General features: G+C 36.2%; 2 protein-coding genes across 2 annotated transcripts; both read left to right on the forward strand.

Moving 5' to 3' along the window:
- The first annotated feature begins 2,521 nt into the window (after positions 1 to 2,521).
- LOC113700627 (uncharacterized) lies at positions 2,522 to 5,134 on the forward strand. Its single transcript, XM_027221093.1, has 6 exons — positions 2,522 to 3,176; positions 3,227 to 3,348; positions 3,443 to 4,325; positions 4,566 to 4,634; positions 4,720 to 4,961; positions 5,084 to 5,134. The coding sequence occupies exons 1-6, from the start codon at positions 2,522 to 2,524 to the stop codon at positions 5,132 to 5,134; spliced, it is 2,022 nt and encodes a 673-aa protein (XP_027076894.1).
- Positions 5,135 to 7,016: 1,882 nt separating this feature from the next.
- LOC113701435 (protein TONSOKU) lies at positions 7,017 to 22,583 on the forward strand. Its single transcript, XM_027222091.2, has 19 exons — positions 7,017 to 7,415; positions 8,210 to 9,007; positions 9,495 to 9,671; positions 9,859 to 9,950; positions 10,597 to 10,695; positions 10,955 to 11,424; positions 11,506 to 11,552; positions 11,628 to 11,846; positions 12,208 to 12,355; positions 14,181 to 14,297; positions 16,778 to 16,878; positions 17,002 to 17,125; positions 17,263 to 17,375; positions 19,284 to 19,395; positions 19,777 to 19,881; positions 19,956 to 20,022; positions 20,132 to 20,252; positions 20,340 to 20,513; positions 21,590 to 22,583. The coding sequence occupies exons 1-19, from the start codon at positions 7,131 to 7,133 to the stop codon at positions 22,244 to 22,246; spliced, it is 4,026 nt and encodes a 1,341-aa protein (XP_027077892.1). The 5' UTR covers positions 7,017 to 7,130; the 3' UTR covers positions 22,247 to 22,583.
- Positions 22,584 to 23,993: the final 1,410 nt, after the last annotated feature.

Below are 23,993 nucleotides of genomic sequence, written 5' to 3' on the forward strand. Positions count from 1 at the left end.
CTTAAGCCCCCCCCAAGCTGCCGGAAAACCCCCTATATATAGGGGATTCCGGCGGCCAGCCCAGCCCTAATGCAGCACGTACGTTCTTGGTAATGAGTATAGCTTTTTATTGATTTCTTGTCTTCCTTAGTGTACTGGTTGGACCCGTGTGCTAGGTGGGTATCTTCTTCAAAGGTAAGTTTTTTTTTTTGCCCCCTACTCATTTCTTGTCTTCCTTAATATACTGGTTAGAACCGTACGTTTGTGATTGAGCTTTTTATCATAGTTGCGCCGTGGGCATACCATGTGTTTGTAACATTGTCCATGTGATTATTACATTAATATCTTGAGAGGAGATGCTTGGTTTGCTGCTGCTGTTGTGTTAAGCCGGAGTTAGTAAATTTGGACTGCCCCATTCAGTTCACTGAACGGTGAAGGGACAATGCTTAGTTGGCCTTTACCCATTAGTTGTTTTCAATGTGATGTCACGTACTGATGAGAAAGATATGAACAAATGCAAGGTGTGCGAACATAACTTTTATCTTTCTTTTAATTGAAAATAGTTATATTTATATTGCATAGTTATATTTTTATTTTTGCACAAGTGACGTATTGGATCATTTTCTCATAATGTACAATTTGGATAGTTTGTAATGTTATAAGATATTTAATCAAAGGTTATTTCTTGTTCTAATTTTTGTTATGACTATGCTGCATATTTATGAAATAGACATACCTTTATAATTAAATTTAATATTTGATATTTTAAGATGTCATATATTTAAATCAATGAAAATTATTTTGAATATAACATATTAAGATAATTTTGTTCAAAAAAATTTTGGCCCCCCTCCCAAGGAAAAAATCCTTAATTCGTTCTATAGTCTATAGAACGGACATTTTCAATTATGAAGATAATCAAAACAAAATTCCAAAACAAGATAAAAGATAATTTCTTGAATGATTGTCTAACAATGTACATAAAAAAAGGAAGTTGTTCGAAAATTTACCATTGATTCAATTATAGATGAATTTAGTTCTATGAAAGAACGTAAAGCTCAATTTACGTTTAATAAAAGAGGATGAAATTTCAAGACATGTTAACATAATTTTTATCTCTTTTTAATTGAAAATAGTTATATTTATATTGCATAGTTATATTTTTGTTTTTGCACAAGTGACATATTGGAGCATCTTCTCATAATGTGCAACTTAGGTGGTTTGTGATGTTATAAGATATTTAATTAAATGTTATTTCTTGTCTTAATTTTAGTTATGACTATGCTACATATTTATGAAATAGACATATCTTTATAATTAAAGTTAATATTTGATATTTTAAGATGCCATATATTTAAATAGATGAAAATTATTTTGAACATAACATATTAAAATAATTTTGTTCGAAAAAATTTTGGCCCCCCCAAAGAAAAAATCCTGGCTCCGTCACTGGCTGTTGTTTTCATGTTCTAAAAAGCGAGACAAAGTAGTAGGAAAACAACAGCACACTTGAATGTTCTGATGTGATCCCAGATCTGACTTTTGTGGTTATAACACACCCAGATGTTGTTATTAATTAAGTCTTTTTTGTGGTTTAAAAAAATGCAGGACAAGAGGTTGAATTTTTTACTTTGAAAATCTATCATGGGGGTGTATATGTTAAAGAACCCGTAGAGCAATATTTGGGGGGCAGCATGGAAAGTTTTGAAGGTGTCATTGCCATGAGAGTGAATAGAGCAATTGTATCTGACTTTTGCTATTATCTTGGATATCCTGTAAATGTAACAATGATGTATAGAATTCCAACTGAATGTGGTACACTTGTGTTGAGAAAAATAGATTCTGATGACGTAGCAACTGACATGGCTTGTATAGGCAAGCAAAATGGAGAAGCAGAAGTTTATGTTATTTCTAAGTTTCACATTAGATTGATAGATGGTAAATGTGAGAGTGCAGTTGCATCAAACAGTTGTAATGCTATAGAAATAGAAGAAGAAGATGACTTCTTTGTAGACATAACATTTGAGGATGTTGATGTTGCTGACATAGAGGAAATTTCTGTTCATGTGGAGAAAATGAAGGAGCTTGAGAAGAAGAACCAGTAAAGTTGTCAGGCTGCTGAAGTAGAACAAGGTGATGCGGATGAGGCTAATGATGCTGTAAACTCAGACTCAATGGAGGGTGAAAAGTTCCATGATAGTGACTATGATTTCAGTGAAGATGATGATGATGTCATTTTTCAAACTTCTGTTGTGGCTCCATATCAGGAGTTAGGTGCTGCAATGGATAAATTGCCAACAGGAAATTGCCAAAGTAGAAACAGAAAGGCAAAAAAAGAAGCAAGACAAGCAGCAGCACCCAATAAAAAAAAATCAGAATCAAGGCAACTTCTAATTCACACCTACACCTTGATGAAGGAGATCAGATTCCAATTCATGAGAAATCTGATTCGATGGTGTCAGATGAGCTAAATAGTGTGACTGATTCCTCCGATGAAGATAGCACAAGGAAAAAGCTTAAACTGGTCAGATTTTGACCAGAAATGGACATGAATGATCCAAAATTTCATGTTGGTCAACAATTTGATGATAAGCAGCTATTCAAGATGGCAGTTGACAATTATGCAGTCAAATGGGGGAAGGATATAAAGTGGGTGAAGCATGATAAGCATAGAATGAGGGTGAAATGCAAAGCTGAACATTGTAAGTGGATGTTGTTTGCTTCTAAAATTGATGAAGGTGATGATTCCATTGCAATCAAGACAATGGGTCCAGCACACACATGTGGCAGGACCTTTTACCACAAGAGAGCTATCTCAGGTTTCTTAGCAAGAAAATATGTGGACTTCCTAAGGATGAACAAGAGAATAACAGTTTCTGAGTTCAAGGATAAGGTACATGCAGAGCTAAATGTAAACATTACTAAACCTCAAGTTTATAAGACATTCATGAAGGCAAAAATTTTGATCCATGGGAGCTACAAAGATCAGTACAACAGATTGTGGGATTATTGTGAGGAACTAATGAAAGCAAATCCTGGTTCTACAGTGTACATGGAAACTACATTAGATAAAGATTCTGGAAAACAAAGATTTCAGAAACTTTACATTTGCTTCGAGACACTGAAGAGAGGATTTAAATCTGGTTGTAGGAAGATAATTGGAGTTGATGGTTGCCACTTGAGAGGTCCACATCCGGGTGTGTTATTAACTGCAGTTGGGATAGATCCAAATGACTTGTTTATCCAGTTGCATATGCAGTAGTTGAAGCAGAAAATAAGAGGTCGTGGAAGTGGTTTATTGAATTCTTGAAATATGACCTATCTATCAATGATCAAAGAAATTGGAGCTTTATAAGTGATAGACAGAAGGTGAATAAGATCAACTTACATTGTTTATATATGTTTATTATATATACATGAATGCTTACTGATTGTGCTGAACTTGCATTTGTCTATTTTGCAGGGTTTAGGATCTTCAATTCAGGAAGTCATTCCAAATGTCGAGCACAGACATTGTGTAAGGCACTTGCACAACAACTTCAAAAAAAATCATCCGGGTGAAGCATTGAAGGAAAGATTTTGGACATGTGCAAGGTCATCGTACATGAGGATGTTCGAAAATCATATGGAGTGTTTAAGGGATTATGATGTAGCTACTTGGAAGTGGTTAAATGACAACACCTCTCCCTATCACTGGTCAATATCACACTTTCGAGTGGCTGTCAAGTGTGACATTCTCCTTAATAATTTATGTGAAAGCTTTAATTCGATCATAATGGATGCAAGGGAAAAGCCAATCCTTGGAATGTTTGAGACTATCAGAATCTATCTAATGGAAAGGCTTCGTACAAAAAGGGAGTGGATGAAGAAAATGAGTGATAAGATCTGCCCAAAAATTCAAAAGAAACTGGAGAAGGCAAAAACAGAAGTAGCTGCAAACATCGCGAGATGGTCTGATCAAGATAAATTTGAGGTTACACATATGTATGGAGGCAAACATGTGGTGGACTTAAAGCAGCAGACTTGTAGCTGCAGGAGATGGGAGTTGACTGGATTGCCATGCTGCCATGTGATTTGTTGTATTTCTTTAATAGGTCAAGAGCCAGAAAGTCTTGTTCATCATTATTACTCGCGAGACAGTTACTTGAAAGCTTATGAGCCAGCAATTGCTCCTTTGAGTGGTCCAAATGTTTGGGTGCAATCGGATAAAGATCCTGTCTTACCACCCTTGAAGTTGAAATTACCTGGTCGGCCAAAGAAAGTAAGAAGAAGGGAACCGGAAGAGCCTAGGCCTAATTCGAAAGGGGTTACCAAACTTTCTAGATCTGGCCTTGTTAGAATGACATGTACAAAATGCTATCAAAAGGGGCATACAATGAGAAAGTGTCCACTGCTGGTACCTTCTAAATGAGCTTGGTGCATCTACCAATAAAAGGCCACCACCGTCCAACTCCAACAAGTGTAGCAAATGCAAGGCACTTGGCCATAACAAGAGAACTTGTCCACAAAAATCTGGTAATTTGACCTATCCCTCATCCACTGATTTATGGTGTAATACTTAACTAATGATGCTTTGATGTGTACAGATCAAGTGTTCGGGAAGGAGCCGGCTGAAGTACCTCTGGAATCCAGCTCAATGCCAGATGTTCCAAGTGGTCAGCAATTTAGGATTTTTCCATGTAGCTCATGATAATTTTATTCTTGTACTTGTTACTTGTTTTAACTTTATTTCATGGTCAGGTGATAAAGCACAGGCTGTTATTGATGAACAAGAAGTTATTGATTTACAGCCATCGGGTCAAGAAGAACTACCTGAAGTGCAAAAGAAATTCACCAAGTGTTCCTTCTGTCATGGCTTAGGACATAACCGGCAAACATGTGCAACCTGGCAAGCTCAAGCATGGAGAAAAAGAAAGGCTGCTATGACTGTTTTTGGTCCATTCCCTCCATCAAAGGGAAAAATGATTAGGAAAAAGGAGAAAGTAAGTTCAAGTAATTAAAACAGAAACAAACAGCATGTCTTGCACATTTGCTGGACAATGATTTTGACATGACTTAAAACGAGACTGTTTATGACTTTTGACATGTGCCTTTATTTGTGTAGGCACATAGGCTGTTAGATGAAGAAGATGATATTGTCGCCCAGTCAAGTTAATGGAGCTTGGGAATACAGCAGACTTCTATTTTGTGGGATATGCTCTGTTTTGTACATTAAGAGCTTCTGTTTTGTCAATGGATACTAATTGGATTAACAATACGATTCTGTTTTGTACATTTGATGTGGCTGCATTTTGTCTAAAACGAATTCAATGCTGAAGTAAAATTCAGCTTGCTATATTGGCAATGTCGCACTTATGTTGATGACTATGAACTTCTATTCGCACTCTTCCTATACCATTTATTTTGACTTTCTTCTTGTTGTTTAGCAGTTTATATGGGGTATTTGTGCGAGTAGGGATTATCGAAATTTAGGATGAAATGCTGTCAAATTTTTTATACAACTTGAGGTGAATCTCTGTTAAATTTTAACAAAGACATCTTTCAAGGTAATATGCCCAACAACTGACAAAATCTCTTAATCAATTTATAGCAATTTCGTTTCAGTAAATGTGCCCAGCAACAACTGACAAAATCTCTCGATTAATTGACAAAAACATCATTCGAGATAATGTTCCATTTTAATGCATAAACATGTTCCATACACCCATGTCTACATTCCAACATTACAGCATTCAAATTACATGAAGCAATTACTCAACTTCTAACTTCATACAGGAAGATCTAATGTAGCATTTTTAAGTTGACATTCCTTTCATTGCCACTGAATAATAGTACAGCAATAACCATAATACATATGCAAACCACGACCAGCATTAGCCACTTCCTTGCTGCTTTCAACTTCCTAATTTCACTTTTGAGCGCCTTGTTCTCTTCTTCAAGCTTACACATTTCAATTTTCATGAAATTATTTTCTTCCTCAGCTTTCCTCAAAGTCTTCAAAATTCTCGCCATCATATTTTTTGTCATCTGTTGCATAGGTGGATCATACCACAGAAAATAATTGCAGGCTTTTGGGGTCTACAATGACCATTAGTTCCGGCTATTAGTTGTAGTAAATTATATAATACATCAAAATATACAAGTGATATGTCATGATTAATTGTAAAAATTACCCCATAATTTATGCATCCATGAAATCTTCTGCCTGGGTTCGCCACTGTCCATGAAGTTACAATTCTACATTCTTCACGGCAATGGCAAATTACTGCTTCATTCCCATTGTAGAATTCTACCCTCTCTCCCTTCACCCCTGTCGAATGCCCACTTACTCGGCTATCCAGATTTGAGTGTTGGCTGCTACATATACTTGAGGCGGAGTTGTCGAAATTTCTGCTTGATTGCATTTCACTTGCTTGTCGAAGTCTCTCCCTCAGTTTCTGCTTGTCGAAGTTTTTGCCCTAATTCCTATGAGCTCTGAAGAAGTCGATTTGCAGGGGTTTCTTTTGCTAATCGTGACAGAGCTGCCATTCTAGTCAAGGTGTTTAAACAATTATACCTGTCATTCCAATTATACCCCTGGTCCGCCGTGAAAAATACATAAAATGTGGTGGCGTCGCTCAAAAAGTCCTACATTGGACTCGATAAAATTGTTTGAGGATTAAATTGGTAAAAAAAAACCGTGAAGGACTAAATTGGTTTAAGTAAAAAAGTTTAAGAACCAAATTGGCGATTTGCCCAAAATGATATTCTATATAAGAATTTCAAAATTCTATTCTATTTAGAACTTTGGATTTTTGAGATTTGGAAGTACTAAATTATCCATTGTCTTCTGAAATATGAATTTCTTGTGCTGATGAATTTTAGTTTGACGGTCAAAAAAGGGCCTTACCGACCTAAAGCGTGCCATTTTTTTTATTGGAAATTTTAATGTCTTATTTTTAATTAATTAATTTAATTTATTCTCCGTTTCCCTTTTTTTTTAAAAAAATTTGTATTATTCTTCCCGCGTACTAATAATGAATGGCGGGAAGCTATATTTTCTCCATTTCCCCTCTTTTTTTTTTGCATATTTTAATATTTCGAAACCTCGTACTGAATCGAAACTTCCAAAAGCGAAATCTTCGTCAAAAGATCAAAATACTGAATAGAAAATGGCGAAGAAGAAGAAAGACGAGGAGCAGCAGCTGCGCGATGCGATGAAGGCCTACGGCGAAGCGAAGGCGGTTGGGAATAGGGCGGAGGAGGCGCGGTGGGCGAATTTCATTGGAAACATCCATAAGAATCGAGGGGAGTACGTGGAGGCGCTGGATTGGCTGCAGAAGGATTATGAGGTTTCAGTGAAGCATTTGCCGCCCAACCAACTCCTTCCTACTTGTAATACCCTCGGCGAACTCCACCTCCGCCTCCAACATTTCCACGAAGCCCTAAAGATTCAGGCAATTGATAATTTGACCCTTTTTTTCCCCTTTACTTTGGGAAATTGTCCTTGCTCATAGGGTTATGTGTTCTACTTGGTGCATTATGAGTCGTACCGTTGGCCTGGAATCTTAATTTTGTCAATTTCTAGTGAAAGTGAATAGGAAGTAGGTTCCAGTAAGAAATTGAGCCATTTTTGTTTTTGGGGAAATGGTAATTGCTCATGGGTTTTCGCTACTGTGTGGAAGTGTTGTACATTATGCATTATGAGTTGTACGTTGGCTTGGAATATGAACTTTGTTACCTTTTGGTTAGAGAAATAAGGAAACTTTATGAAAATGATGCATTTGGTTGCCTAGTTAGCTTTCGATATTGTAATTGCGTTCAGTCGGGCTTGAATCTCCATCTCAGGAAGGTTATGTGATCATTGCTCTTACTTTGCAACAGGCTTCTTTGGTTAGGAAACTGGATTAGTTTGAGGTATGCTTAAGCTGGCCCATGGCACCAACGTATGGTGGATTAGTTTAAAGTGCATGCAAGCTGATTTGAGACACCTGACAGACAATGGCAATAAATTCATATAGTTGTATGACTATTGATTTGTGGTGTTGTAATTTGTGCTTATCTAAGAAGTTGTTAAGCCTTTTTATGAATCAAAGTATGTATATAATTTGTATTTGCATTTGGAGGAAGTACAGTTTCATCAGTAGGTCTCTGTTCTTGCTGAATTTGCAATCTGTTTTCAAATTTCAATCAAAATATTCACTTTTTCTTTGTTTATGGTTCTTGTTTCTTATTGGTTTTCGTCTTACAGGAAAAGCACTTAAGGCTGGCAGAGGACACAAATAACCTCATTGAGCAACAAAGAGCAAGTACACAACTCGGTCGGACATACCATGAAATGTTTTTGAAGTCTGAGGATGACCATTCCTCGATTAGGAATGCCAAAATGTACTTTCAATTAGCCATGAAACTTGCTGAAGATATCAAGAAGAGTCCAACAGATAGCAAATCTTCTATTGTTAGGGAGTACATTGATGCTCATAATAACCTTGGAATGCTTGAAATCGATCTTGATAACTTGGAAGAAGCCAAGAGAATTCTCAATAGAGGATTAACAATCTGCGATGAAGAAGAGGTTGATGAGGATGATGATGCACGTAGTAGGCTGCACCATAACCTTGGCAATGTTTATATGGACCTTAGGGAATGGGACAAAGCACGAGAGCACATAGAAAAGGATATCACAATTTGTAAGAAAATTGGGCATTGCCAAGGTGAGGCAAAGGGTTTTATTAATCTTGGGGAGTTGCACTACAGAGTCCAAAAATACAATGAGGCCATAATTTGTTACCAAAAGGCCCTTCAACGGGCAAAGTCAATGGAAGATGAGGATGCTTTAGTGAGTCAAATTGAACAGAATATTAAAACTGTAGAAGCAGCAATTGAAGTAACGGAAGAATTAAAGCATGAATCTCAGAACCTCAAAAGGCTGGAAAGGAAGTTGCAAAGTGCTAGAGGCACAGGATGTGAGAGGAAGAATTTACTGCAACAGATTGTATCTCTTGGTCATCTTATTGAGAAATCAAGCATGACACTTGCATGGAGGAAGGTACCTACTAGAAACTATTTCCTTATCTGTTTTCACATTTGGTGTGATCAGCATCATACTTGAAAGAGCCAATTGTATCAGAATTTGATAGTACCCATATCTGGAATCATGAATATGAAGAATCATGCAGTTGGTTTAGACCTGTTGGAAGTAGTTTATCATAGGAAACACCAATTATTCCATAGACCAACCAGAGTTTGACTGCCAGAAATGAAAGTTCTGCAGTACTTTAAGCTTTCAACATGATGAAATGTTCACATTCCCTGATGGAACATTGTGATTTAAGATGCTCATGCATATTAAAGAGAATATCTTGCATGACTTAGATGTTCTTGGTGCTGAGGGAAATTAGTCTTAAATATGGGAAGTGTTGTTTATGTACTCATAATTTGACATTCAAGAATTTTGGAAGGCATGTTTTTTTCCCCCAACCCATGTCTGCTAAGCTACTGCAACAATGAGTTATTCTGCTTTGTATTTCTTATAGCATCTTAAGTATGCAAAGATGAAGAAAAGGATAGCAAATGAGGTTTGTGATAAAGAGCACCTGGCAGATTCATTTCTTGCGATTGGAGAGTCGTACCAGAAGCTTAGGGAGTTCAAGAAAGCTCTTAAATGGTACACAAAGAGCTGGGAATCATACAAGCTAATTGGCAACTTGGAGGTAACTCAATATCTCTCTCTACACTACTATGTCCTGCTTCTTTTGTACATTTTTGATATAGGAAGTTTATGCATGAGACTGGTTTATGTAAGACAGCAGTTTATAAATTATATTTTGACACCTGAATATTAGCTTTTCCCTCGATCTGTGTGAGTATATTATGTTTATGTGAATGTTGTGCTTTTAGGGACAAGCATTATCCAAGATTGAGATAGGAAACGTTCTCGATTCTGATGGTGATTGGATGGGGGCCTTAGAGGCTTTTGAAGAAGGTTATAGGCATGTAACTTCGACTTGACTGTTCTCTTTGCCTTTAAAATGGCTTCTTTCCAGATAGGTCCTTGTTTGACCTGGTACTTATTATAACAAGCTGGTGCTTGGGATTTTTCTTATGAACTTGCCAATTAGGTTCTTTTTTCACACAGAAGGTTTATAGCCTATGCACTGACACGCACCAACAGATTATGTCCTTAGCTTTCTTGTTTTGAAGATCATAGGCACATTCGAGCACACAGACAATTGCAAGTTATTTTTGGTTGTGTTCACATGGCCCTGCAGAGGTCTAGATGCATGTCTCCTAGCCAAATTCATAAAAGAAGTCCTTGTATGCAGATAATTTTAAAAAAAGTTGTTGCACATTTGTAATTTTGACTAGTGATTACTGAAAAACTTGGGTTAGTCTTCCATGTAAATTTCTGTCAGTTGATGCAAGAAAAAACAAAGAAGAGATCAATAAATTCACTAGAGGGAAAGAAAAGTAGTTATTAGTCCTTTATTATTTTACAGCACCACAAACTTTTTGCTACAACAGGTGAAATTTGCTTTAAAAGATGCTGCATTTTGTCATAATCTATCTGTGACTATTTTCTTTTGGAGCATCCATCATGTCTTGACTCATGCCACATGGTGTTTTTCTACAATGCAGGATTGCTCTTGGAGCTAAAATTCCTTCTGTTCAGCTGTCTGCTCTTGAAAATATTCACTACTGTCACATGATCAGATTTGATAATGCTGAAAAGGCTAGGTACTAAATTCTTTTCTGATTTGGAGACCTATGTGAATTCGTCTGTGACATTAAAAGGTTCTTTAAGAATAAAACTTAGGAGTGAAAATCTTCTTAGCACCTGTAGGTTGAAGTGTATTTTTTTTACGTGACCTTTAACCGCTATGAAGTACACATGCTACTCCTGCAATTTTTTTAATCCTAGCACTCACACAAGTATGTTTCCACTTTGATTATCTATAAGGTACACCTGCTTGATGAAATAAGATTCTTTTTTTAGGAGTCTGAAATTGTCAATTGACAAACTAAGGCATTCAGGAAGTAAGGGAATTGAGGCAAAAGATACGGCAGGCCACTGTTGTTCTGAAACTGATACTGAGATTGATGATCACTCAGCAAAAAGGTCTGAAGTTAGCATTTCACCGGAAAGAAGTTCATCAAATTTCACTAGGTCAAAGTCTCATTCATGTGAGGAGGACTTAAATGAAGATGCTCCATTGATCTCATTTCTCCATCCTGGTAAAAAGGCAGCAAAGTTGAGAACCCGTTGTGAAGCAGCAGTGCATACTTCTATCAAGCCTCCTGAAACCTCACCCAGGAGCACATCGATGTCTGTTGGCAGCCAGGCAGTTGGTCGCAAACGTACCCGTGCTGTTATTTCTGATGATGAATATGAAAACAATGAGGAATATACCTCCAGAAGAACAATTTATAGTGGCCACGCAGAAAAAGTTGCTACTTCAGATGGATGTAAGTCAATAATCATTGCATTCAGCTTTATGATTGCGACAGCTAAGATGACAGCACTCACTTGCTTTTGTCAATTTGCAGTGGAGAATACAAAGAATTCGAATTGTCCTGCTGCTAATGAGTTCCCTGTAAGCAACTCTTTGATCAAACTCTCATGTAACACTATCCCTGCAAACTATGCTTGATTCTTTTTGTTTTGGTAGGATATTTCACCGCTTGCCTCAAAATGTGCCATGAATGCTTGTACTCCTGTTAACCTTGAAGAAAGTAGTTGTTCGTACAAATCCAGAACTTCAATCTTAGTTGCTCAAGATGGCAAGGATTTCAGACATTCAAGCACAACTGAATTTGCAAATGCCACTGGAAAGCTGCCTTTCAAACACCATGTGCCAAATATTTGTTCCTCTCCTGATGAAAGCTATGTAAGTACATTTACATAATTTTTTCTCATTACTCTCTATATTAAGTAACAGTATGAAAACTGCCTAAATTAAGTGATAGTGCGATTGTAAGCCAGTATTGATGCTATATGATGCATGAAATTCGATACTGGCTAATGTCTGCTTTTACTCCCTTGACAATCCAAGACTCCTGTACCAAATTGAATGCCCTCTTATTTGCATAATCTAGATAACTGATGCCTTTGTATCTTTAATGTCAATCGATTTTGGCAACACTTAATTTTGGGTTTCAGGTGTATTTGCTATCATCATATATTTTGGCTGCAATACTATAAGTCTGTCCATAAATTATAGCATTTTGTACTTACTGTGTTGATTGCAGCAACATATACCAATCAAAGTTGATGATTACTTGGTACAAATGAAATTAGACTCATTCGTGAATCGAGACAAACTCAGCATAGAGCAGATGAAGGCTGAAGTGGCATGCTTGTACTACCTACAACTACCCTCTGAGAGGAGAGCAAAGGGTAGAAATAGTTTTTTTCTTTCTGAAGTTAATTTGCAATTTGCTATTTTGCTTTCCAACTAGGAAAAGATGGACCGTGTCTATGAAAAGCTAAAAGTCCATTTAAAAAGCTTAAGTGTTTGTATCCAAGAGTAACTGACGAGCAACATGAGGGACAGTTAATTTCATTTTCCTTCATATGTTTGTTTTACTAGAATTTTTTTTAAAATTAAGAAAGTGGATAAGAATGGAAAGGTTTGTGATGTTGAAGTTCTTGGATATATAAATTTAGCACTCAATATTTTTCATGGTGTAGATAGGTCTTCACTGATTTGACGCCTAGCATGAGATTTTGTATCTATGCCTCAACATAAGAACCCAGCTGTTAATCAATAGTGTACTGACATTTGAGATCACCAATGTCATACTTGTCAGTATGTATATTTGTTTCATCCCCTATTCCATTGTGACACTATTATGCCTGCCACAGTATGAATGGTCCATGCCATGAAGAAATATTATGCCCCATCAGTATATTTATTTTGGTGCTTAGGTTTATTTTGTTGCTTTCCTCTCAATGCCACTGCTGACACCTATGCTTATGTCACACTTACAGCCGTCAAATTGACACATGGACCTCAACATGGAGTAATTATAAGTGTGTAATTAGTTCAAAACAATTGAGTGCATAACCCAAAATGAATCAATTAGTGCTTGCATTTCAATGGGCTAGAGAGCGAAGGAAAATAGTTGTGCATAATAGATGCAGTCTCTGCATTATACTAAACATATGTATGTTAATTTGGGAGATTAATTTTATCCTATGGATGTTTTGGTCCAAATGATCTGCTTCACCTCCTTAGCAGCTAAGTAACTTGTAATTTGGCAAAAACTTTGTTATGTATCAAAGTGAAATGATGGAGTCTGATTACCCAACAGATTAACAAAATTATCATCTTGTTATTCCCTAATGTGCTTCATCTTCTTAATAGGATACTAATTTGAAATTGATAAAATTATTGTTAATCTGAATTATTTGACTGATCAATGAAATTATGATCTTGCTATTCTTAATTGCTGAAATTGATTACAGAGTAAGAATTTAAATATTTCTTCATGTTTCCATGTAGTTCATATTTTCCTCTTTAGAAACCTACATTGTGAAAGGAGTTGAAGTGTTATACACGCAATTAACTTTAGGTTAGTAGGTTAAACAGTTATTTCTAATTTTCAAAGCCACTAGGTTACCGCAGTTTGGTTTGTGCTTCTCCTCTGTATTACAGACTTGCAGCAATTGTTACTAACTTTAGCTTACATTTTTCTTTTCTTTAGATTTTGCTGTTTTGTATGCTATACCATTATGCAAATGCAATTTTATTCTGGTGGCGTGTATGGCCATGTTGTCTCATTCTTGCTTTTGGACCAACCCTGCATTTGTTGATTTTTGTTGTGCTAGTACACGCTTTTGTGTGGTTGAAGCTAGAACTTGTGTCTGGATTTGGATCAGTGTCTAGTGTCTATTACCAAACCCATTGTCTGCCTGTGCAGGGGAATGGAAGGAGAACATTTTTTTTTACATGACACAACAAAATGGATGGTGTGAAAGACTCATATAATGTAATGAAAATACTCTAGTTAAAACCTGGGAAAATCAGTAAAAGATTAAAATGGAAAAGGAAATGAGTGCTAAAACTCTAATTGTCACCTAGTTGTACCTCTGATAATGAAGCAGTATAATTCCTGCAGGTATCACCAAACATGATTGCTTAGTTGCAAGTTTTTTTTACTATAAAGTGATGTTATCTCAAGCATGGATAGTAGCTTACACAGATATGCTATCACATCAGGTTTGGTGCCAGTGGTTCAAGACATAAAATATGATGGTAGATCTTTAGAAACTTTGGAAGCTTACATATTGAAGAATTGCGAACTTGGAAATGGCCAGATTGAAGTTTCAGTTGGGGGTATGTCTATAGCACTTGAACCTTCTATTTATGTGAAGCAGTTTTCATAATCTGGGGGTGCTTAATTTTCATTTCCATCAGTTTACTGCTTTTGAATTCTTTGAAACAAATGATAAACTGTTTTTACCTTCTACCGGGAGATGCATGTCTTCTGCAATAGATGACCATGGATGGATGAAATGACAGGAGATAACTTCTGGAGTATATTGCAAGATTGCATAAAGGACACGTACATATTTCCATTCTTGTCTAGCTGTTCCAACTTGTACTGTACTGTAATCTTTATACTTGACTTCAACTTGTATTATCTATAATTGCTTAAGATTATCAAACGTCTAGTTTTACATAGGCCCAACTATCTAAAACCAGAGAACTTGTTCTGTTGAAAGTCTTTAGTGTATGATTGTGGTTTTGCATTTTGTTTTTGCATGTTAACTGTCTTAGGTAAGAAATGGATATGCTGATTACAATGAGTATTTGATAGGACTACTTCAGCAGAAGGTTTGGCTGTTGGAGCTATTTTGTTGTCCTTAAGTTACCACGGTATCACCATACTGGACCACAACTTGGTAGTATTGTTCCAAAAGTAGTAGACTACGGAAATTTTCTTGGATCAAATTGCATACTGAAAGTGAATGTGTTTTGGCTGGCTAAATCTAACCGTTGAAGTACATTTTGCCCTTGGAGTAAATGCTATACAGTTCACAATCGGCACCCAAAGAGATCTTGCAACCTTCCAAATCGTAGTTTTATGCAAATGTATAGTCAAAATAATTACAGAAATAATTGTATAACCCAAAAAGGATTCTAACCACGTCAAGAATGTTAGTGTTTTACTATGATTTTGAACTAATGTATAGTCTAGACAAGGCTATCCATGGCCAACCACAGTGCTTGCGGCAACTCATGAACCTACTTACCCTCCATGGACCATAGAGATGCATCTTCTTTATGAGACTATCCATTTGCCTTTTTGTATTGGTGTTCACTTAGAAGTGGTCAGTAGTGTGTGTCTTCCTGCGTAATTGTATCTCTTAAGCTTGTATCCACCCCAAGTTGGCCTCTGTGTTCATTATCATCCAAATTTAGGTTTTCATCCTTGAGATTAATTGTTTAACCTTGTTCCAGAAACTCATGTATTGGATTTGATGCTATATTTGTTTCTTTGCACTACATTTTTAGGACTCAGAAATGTTGTGCTGTCATTTGTCTGGGTAAGGTCATAAACTGGATTAGTATACACAGAAAGTCCCTCATACGATCTCACCTGTCCTCTCCCTAAGATTACATTTTAGGATATTTCAAATTTTTCTTTTTTTTTTGGGCGAAGTCTTATGTTTTACCTTTACTCATTATTGATCTACTGGTTTTTGAGCCTGTGTCCTACTCTCTTTAGAAGCATTTTGTTGTGTCCTTGTACAGTTCTGCCACATCTCATGTCCATAGCCATGTTTCATAGCTTTGCCACAATGTGAGTTCAAGTGACAGGTATCCAAAAGATGCAATATCCACTGATTTCTCCAATAAGGTTACATAGGCACTAGACTATACGCATAAAATGGATGTGTGTGCAACATAAAGATTCAATGAACAAATTGTAGAAGCTTAGGAATCTGACGTCGACATTTTTTGAATTCTTGGAAGTCAGATAGTGTGGTTTACCTATTTTAAGTTTGAATATGCTTCATTAATTTGTGTCAGTTGGATTTCTCAACATCAAAATTCACATGCAAGTTCGATAAAAAATCATGCATAAATTTGTGGTGGTAACTTTGATAACGTTTGCATAAAGTAAAATAAGATGTGTTCTTCCAGCCGTTTGGGTCTCTAGTCTTTTAAATATACTGAGTTTGACCCAAATGATCACAAAAGATGAGTTTCTTCATTAGAATTTAAGTCACTTTTTAAAACAGTATTTCTATAGTAAATTAGAAATTGAAGCATCTTGTTTCCTTTTTTCTTTTTTCTAGACCTCTAGAATCTTGTCATGAAGAATTTTTCCAGAATTGAAGCCAGAACTTTAGTGAGTTAAAACTTGGGGAAGATTCCTTTTTTTTTTAATCCCAGCCCATACAAACATGAAGTCAGCCTTCATTTTGTATACCCAAAAGCTCGTAATATCTCGTGCCAGTGGCTACTCTCTGTGAGTCTGTGTGCCATATTTTTTAACTTTGTATTAGCAAGTTAAAGAATGAAGAGCAAATTGATCTCTTATATTGCTTAGCCATAAATGTTGGCTCTGTTTTGGCTGTCTTGCTGATAACTATTTTTCCATAATATGAGCATGTCTATTACCTTGGCTTACTATTTGAGATTATTAACAATAATGACTGGTATTGTAGTCATGTAGCACATTTGTGGCAACTATATAAAATTGTCCAGTATGAGTTTATTTTTCTGTATGAAGCTACGCTTAAGTCCTTTGTTTTGTTTGTTGCAAACCCCTTTATTTATGCATGGTATCATTGTCTTTCAAGTAGTGTGGGTACAAAAGCGAGTAATGAAGTTATACATTGACTGCTGCGAGGAACTATCAGAACAACCCAATTTGAAGGTTCTTAAGAAGCTATACAACTTAGAGGTGGGCTTAAATAACTTGTGTTGGTTTTATGCTGCTTGCTTTCGATAAGTTTTAATGACTGCGGGAGAATTTATAGGAATTAGTCCTTTTCACAAGCTGCTATAATCACCCATGTGTTCCCAGGTATCAGAAGATGAAATTGTTGTCTCTGACTGTGAACTGCAAGATATATCTGTCGCACCACTGCTTGATGCCTTGCATGCACACAAAACAGTTGCCATCATAAACCTTTCTCACAATCTCTTAGGTAACTTTTATTTGCTTGTCATTTCACTTGGTTTTTCAGACTTCAAACCAGTAGCATTCCTTATTGTTTCTCTCAGGAAGTACCCATGATAAATTCTTTTCTCTTTGATTGGTAAGTACATTGTTGCTGTTTTCCAGGAAATGGAACAATGGAGAGACTCAAGCAAGTATTTGCATCATCAGGACAGAATTATGGTGCTTTAGTATTAGATTTGCACAGCAACCGACTTGGTCCCACAGCTTTATTCCAAGTGTGTTCCATCTCCTACACTCTGTATTTTTCATTCTTTTATTGGTGACAGGAAACTCTTAAGCCTGGAAAATTAAGTGATAGATTTGAACATAGATGTCAACTCCTAAAATTTTAGAAACTGTTATGGTTTAATGTTTGAAGAGATAAGTTCAATGGTCATGTATGGAGTATAGGAATACAATAGTTATTCTTATTTCATCCTTTTTCTTCTAGATCAATATTACAACTTTTTAATTGAAGCAGTTTAACATGATAAAGATCTTTATTTTTACAAATAGGGGATAATCATGTCAGGAAGCTACATAAATCCTACAATATTAAGGTGGTTTTGTATTTTTTTGGAATGATATACAGGAATGTTAAAGCAGAAAAGTGTGACTCGCGGTCATCTTACCCTTATCTTGTTGTAGGTTTATTGAATTTTGTAGTTGGTGAAACCCTGTACTAGATTTGCTTGTCTGTAGAATAGAAATTTTCGTTTTTTGAAGACCATATATTCCTAATCGTGTTTATGCAGAAAGCTTTATCTGATCTTGATTTAAATATGAAGTAAAAATAGCTATTAGTACATATGTATATACAACAATGCTAGGATTTTTCAAACCATTGCCTGCTTGGATGTAGACACTTTCTTAATTTAACTGCACTTTTGTGAAAAAACTAACACTTTGCGACTCACATAACTGGTGCTCTTTGGGCATCCTTAAACAAGCCAAGAATTTTATCACGTTATGCAGCTTCTGCATTCTCTCTCTCTCTCTCTCTCTCTCTCTCTGTGGAAGGTAGTTCAAGAAGTCAATTACTGTATCTTTCTAGGTTGTTCTATTTATAGGAAAGTGTAGTGAATTCTTTCCTCTCTGTCCCTCTGTGGCAGACATAAAAGCATTTCTTTCATTTTCTTCAGATGCAAGCGACCAGAATTTGCAGGAAAATTTGTTTAGCCACATGAACTAACTAATATCTAACCACTTCCTTTTGAAACTTTCCTGCCTTTATCTCATCATTACGAGTTCAGCTTTCCAATGAAAATTTCATTTCATTCAACAATAGCCTAGTCTTATGTCATCAATCAAACTCTTTGGATTGTGACGTTGTACCTGAGAATTGGTGTCGAATCTGCACAGGCAGAACCTACCATTTCTTTGCTCATTATACAAAAAGATCAATAGATTCATCCAATGATACTTATATAACAGACACTTATGATGTATTTCCAAAAAGAATGTATAAGATCATGATCAGTTAAGTTTACTGATATGCTCTCAAATTTTTAGCTTTTATCAAAGTGAATTGTTCCCAAGTTCTTTAAAACTGTCGCTGAGATGCCCTGCATTACGTGATTCTTGCACTTTCACTCTCTGGACAATAATTTCTGGATTTTTTGAACTGCTCGATGTTTAAGCTACACATCGAACTGTAAATCACCTTTTAACTTTGCAAAGGGTTTTTTTTTCCCTTCTCCTTTTTGACTAGTTGACACATTTTTTATTAAAGCATGTTCAAGTTGTATATCCGGAGTATCCTGCCTCCAAATTTGGCTATATAGGTGGCTAGACCATGCAAAAAGCTGCTGTGTCCCAAAGTACAAAAATCTCTTAGAAAATTGTAACATCCCATAAAGAATCTCTCTTGGTGGAATACTCATTCTATTTTCAATGATATCAATGTGAGAAGTTGCACAGGCTATTCGATTTAAGTAAAATAATTGATACCTTCATCTATTTAAGTGATGCTTTATTTGTACACGATAAGAGTTGGCTATGCTGGAGAACTACTTGAACTATAATCTGTTTATGGATATCTATACATCCTGAATGGAAAGTTGCTCGAATTGCAAATTTTTTTAGCTGCAGCAGGGAACACCACGATTTGCTCCTGTAAGAATTTTTGTTCTCTTGATTTACAGATTTGTGAATGCCTGGTGCTATACTCACGATTGGAAGTATTAAACATTTCTGGCAACCGCTTGACTGATGCATGTGCTTCTTACCTTTCTTGCATTTTGAAGAACTGCCAAGGTGAACTTCTTTCCCCTTCCACCCGATCTTTTTTATTTTCCCTTTGCTCTTCTATAATCATTATCCATTTTATTAAGAATAGTTTCAAACCTGGCTTAGTTTCATGATCTGCTAGAAACATAATTGTGGCATCTTTTTCATTTTTTTGTTGGTGCTTTTAGTTTAGTGCCTAACATACTAAAGAAATTGGTAACTTATAGTGTACTACTTTGATTGCTGCCAAATAGTGTAAACTAAGAAAATAAAGCTCTTTCTCACAATTTATGGCGTGTCTGTATTTCTATTGCAGTAATTTTCCTTTTTTTCATTATTCTTTTTCATTTAATTGATCTTCCTCTTTGTTCTTGTTTTCCTTCTAATAAAACCATTTCATTGTTCCAGCTCTTTATAGTTTGAATGTCGAACACTGTTGTATCACGTCTAGAACAGTTCAAAAGATTGCTGACTCACTGGATTCTGGATCTGTATTAACAAATCTCTCTTTAGGTACTTCTTATAAATGCAAATCTATTTTCAGGATTTCTATGTACACTATTTAAGACTCTCTCTCTTTTAACCAGGATATAATAACCCAGTATCTGGGAATGCCATTACGAACCTTATGCTTAAAATTGCTGATTTGAAAAGGTTTGCCCTGTTTCTGCATCTAAATCAATTTTCTTTTATGTGCATAATTTGTTCTAAATGATATCTTGAATCGATAATAATGTAACATTTTACAACTTGATGTTTCTAGATTTCAAGAGCTCAATTTATCTGGTATTAAGTTGAGCAAACCTGTAGTAGGTAGCCTTTGCCAATCTGCCGTGAACTTAAGATTGTCAGCTTTGATGCTTGCAGGCTGCAGTATTGGAATGGTAAGTTGATTGTTGTGTCTGTTTTCTAGCAGATTCTCTTTGACTTAATATCCTCAATTTTAAAGTTACTTAAGATTCTTTTTGCAGGATGGGGCATTACAGTTGACTAAGACACTCTCAAATGAGACTCAGGAACTGGTGAAGCTGGATCTATCATCTTGTGGAATAACATCAGAGTATTTCAGTATGCGAAATACCGGAATTTGTTTAATCAATGGTATTCTTGAGCTGAATCTTGGAGGAAATCCTATCATGCAAGAGGTATTTTTTCCCCCCTAAGGAGCAAAAGACGGTTTTGCTTATATTCTTGGGATGTATTTTCTGTGCTGCATATATATGTACCCGTCTATCTGTTTATATATGGTATTCTTGAGCTATTATGCAAAAGGGAGCAGAAGAAAGGGTTTGTGCTTATGTTGTTCTTAATTGTGTTTTATGCTCTGGATACACTCACACACACATATAATAAAGATAGCATAGATCTAACGGGTTAGAGCTAAAATATAGAACAATATACTGCTTTAGATTTCTCCAAGAGCCTCAACAGTCCTGGAGGTCTTACACTGCGTTCTGTGGCCTTACACTGCCCGGGCCGACTGTTGGGACTTAACAAGTAACATGTTCGACATCAAAGATCTAAGCTTATAGATCTATACTAGCAGCATTATAATAAGCTGGAATACATAATTGTCACCCCACTTCCCCCTCTGGCTCTGATACCCGAATGGGGAGGAGAGGACCTACACACACACATGTGGGGTGTGTGTGTGTGCGCGCGCGCATGTTTGTCTATATATATTCAGACAACCAACTCATAAGTGGTGTTATTGGGTAAGATTGCCCAAGGTTGATTCGTGATTAGATATTTAGTCACATAGTGGCATAATCCATTTGTTTTCTGTAAAACATCCTTGCATTCAGTGCTTGATCTATCTTAGTCTGTCAACTACCACGGTGGTGAAGTTAATACTTGAGAATCACAGTAACCTGCTATTGACATTTTTGACGTGCATTCATGGATTCATACAGATAATGTGACCAAGTTCCAGCAAGTTGAATTGGTTATAAACTATTGATATTAACTTTACAATCACAATTACTGGTATCTGATGTGCATGAATCAAGGCTTATATTGATTTTGAGTGTCCATATGCACTGTTTTTCTTTATATATATAAGGTAAAGTGAGGTGCCCATCATCGCATTCTAAATGTCATGGGCCTCTAGATGTAATAATCTAGCATTAGTAAGGTTATAAAAAGGTTTGTCAAAAGAGCTCTTTAACAGGATTCTGGCATCATTTTTCTCTTTAGAATCTAAATGAAACCATGATATCAGGGTGGCACTGCACTGGCCTCTGCACTTGCAGATCCTCGATGTTGTTTAAAAACTTTGGTACTCTCCAAATGCCAACTTGGGCTAATTGGCATCCTTAGGATACTTGAGGCACTGTCGAGCAATTGCTATCTCGAAGAGCTCAACTTGGCTGAAAACATCCTTCCAGCTGAATTAGGATATAGTTTGCCATCAGTGAAAGGAAGCCCAAACTCCACGCAGACTAAGCTCATTCTTCCAAACTCTTTACACAAAGCATCTGCACATAAAGAGTTTGAGACTTCTACACAAGAGTTCTGTGCTGCTAACACAGATTTCAATCAGATCGAAGTTGCAGATAGTGATGATGATACATTTGGGGTGAATGTTACTGCTTCTGGATTGAGCAACGAGCATATTAGCTCATCCCAGGAGAGCCTACTGAATTCAGAATCTGAATACATTCAGGGGGTTCTGGCTGCTATTACCATGGCAAAACAGTTGCAAATTTTAGACCTCAGTAAAAATGGTTTCTCCCAGCATGTTGTGGAGAGTTTGTTTACTGCATGGTCAAGTTCAAGAGCTGGTTTAGCTCAGAGTCATATTCAGGATAATGTGATTCATCTGTCAGTGGAAGAAAACAAATGCTGTGGCATCAGGCCCTGCTGTCAAAAGGTTTGAGCTATATAACTGCTGAAATTGCTGATTATATCAGTCGGCTTCACTGAAGATTTGAAGTGGACGCAATCAACATGGCATTGACCATATTCAACTATTTGGTGCCTCAACAATGGCTATCAGAAAGCCACGTACATAGAATCTTTTTCTACTTGTGATTATTACCAAATTTTGAATTCATTCATCTGTGTAATTATGATAAACAATGAGCTGTACTTGTGTTAAAAGGATCTGTGGGAGGCCCATGTTTGTTCTCGTTACCTTTTTTTTTTTTTGGTAACATTCTCCTATTTGGGCTATATTTGGTAAAACAACTTCTTATCCATACGTTGCTCGTACACTGCTTTAAAATGTCGTTTCATGCTATTTGGGCTGCGCTAGGGACCTTGGCTATAAGGAGTTTTAGTCTAAAGATGGGTCTCGTGGTGCTTCTTGACCCTCCCAGCTCTGGTGCATGATTCTTACCAGTAAATTATATGGGTGCATCCTGCAGTAAATTAGTTACTCCTTCCATTCCATTGACATTGTTACGATTTTTTTTTGTGGTATATCCCAAATGAATTATCACACATCTATAATGGAAAAATAATTTTCATCCAAATTTAAATCTTACCCTTCTCAAATGTGGATCCCATAACTTTTACTATTAAGTCAAAAGAAAATGAGGAGGACTAACAATTTGGAGCGTGAGAGACACCACCAAATGTTGCAAGATGTTTACTCACGCGAATGGCTTTGTTGTACATCAATTTTTTCAAACGGATTTGGATAGAGTATTAATTGAAATATTATTTGGAATAATTACTATAGCAATTTTTATGATATGATGTATGTAAGATAAAAAGGTGGTTGGAAATGTAAAAAAATGGATTAAAAATTGTGTTTATGATACAAGTGAAATATTATTTGAAAAATTTTGTTATCCAAACAAGCCATTTGATTTTCTTAATAGGCTTTTGGCCTCCAATTAACTAAAAATTAGAAAATTTTTATTTCCTCATTAGTTTGGTCCACTTGAACAATGGATTGAATTGTTTTGTCTTGTCAATCATCCTTTTTTTTCAAAAAAAAAAAAAAATCGAATAGATGATGGCTGGAATTTAAGAAATGGGATGAGAAAAGCGAGATCTGAACTCAAGGCCTCTAATTCTTTGAAAAAAAATTTTCTTTTGTCTTGTCAATTATCTTGTGAATTGCTAAACCTAAAGTGGGAAAGGTTGGTCTTTAGTATCTCGTGGTTTCTAACAGAAACTACTAGATTTTTGGGTATATGCATAAAACTGTTGAAGATTAATTTATTGATATTTAAACTCACAAGAGATTCTGAATATAACTTTATTGAAGCCTAGGGAACTAGTTGCTTGCCCATTAGCTGCCATTGGGTTCTTTTCTTTGTTGACATGCATAGCATTTGATGGTGATTAATCTACGAGGTAACTGTTAGATTTAGTCAATATTAGCCAGTAAATAAAATCCTATTCCATTTGGGATTCTTTGCTTTAGAATAGGTCTTTCGGTTTAGGAGTTAGTTAGCAGGAGACTCCTTATTTATTGTATTTTCTGTTTGTTTTGTACGGCTATATATAGCCTAAATATTTCTCATTCAATGACAGAGAATTCCTTCCACTTTTTCCTTTCCTCTGCAATACTCTTTCCTGTTAACCTTACATCTGGTATCAGAGCCTCGCAAGAGGCTCGGTACGTAGAAGCAGCAGTCTTCTAAGGGAGTGCAGGCAACGAAAATGGCAAC

This window comes from Coffea arabica, chromosome 7e, assembly GCF_036785885.1.
Source record: "Coffea arabica cultivar ET-39 chromosome 7e, Coffea Arabica ET-39 HiFi, whole genome shotgun sequence".
Classification (NCBI taxonomy): Eukaryota; Viridiplantae; Streptophyta; class Magnoliopsida; order Gentianales; family Rubiaceae; genus Coffea; species Coffea arabica.

What these genes read in the sequence shown, in the direction of transcription:
- LOC113700627 (XM_027221093.1), top strand. Translation starts at nt 2,522, where the DNA reads ATGGACATGAATGATCCAAAATTTCATGTTGGTCAACAATTTGATGAT. An exon ending in TTATAAGTGATAGACAGAAG is followed by an intron (nt 3,349 to 3,442) that starts GTGAATAAGATC and finishes TCTATTTTGCAG; the next exon opens with GGTTTAGGATCTTCAATTCA. An exon ending in TGGCCTTGTTAGAATGACAT is followed by an intron (nt 4,326 to 4,565) that starts GTACAAAATGCT and finishes TGATGTGTACAG; the next exon opens with ATCAAGTGTTCGGGAAGGAG.
- LOC113701435 (XM_027222091.2), top strand. Translation starts at nt 7,131, where the DNA reads ATGGCGAAGAAGAAGAAAGACGAGGAGCAGCAGCTGCGCGATGCGATG. An exon ending in TGACACTTGCATGGAGGAAG is followed by an intron (nt 9,008 to 9,494) that starts GTACCTACTAGA and finishes TATTTCTTATAG; the next exon opens with CATCTTAAGTATGCAAAGAT. An exon ending in CATTTTGAAGAACTGCCAAG is followed by an intron (nt 19,396 to 19,776) that starts GTGAACTTCTTT and finishes TCATTGTTCCAG; the next exon opens with CTCTTTATAGTTTGAATGTC.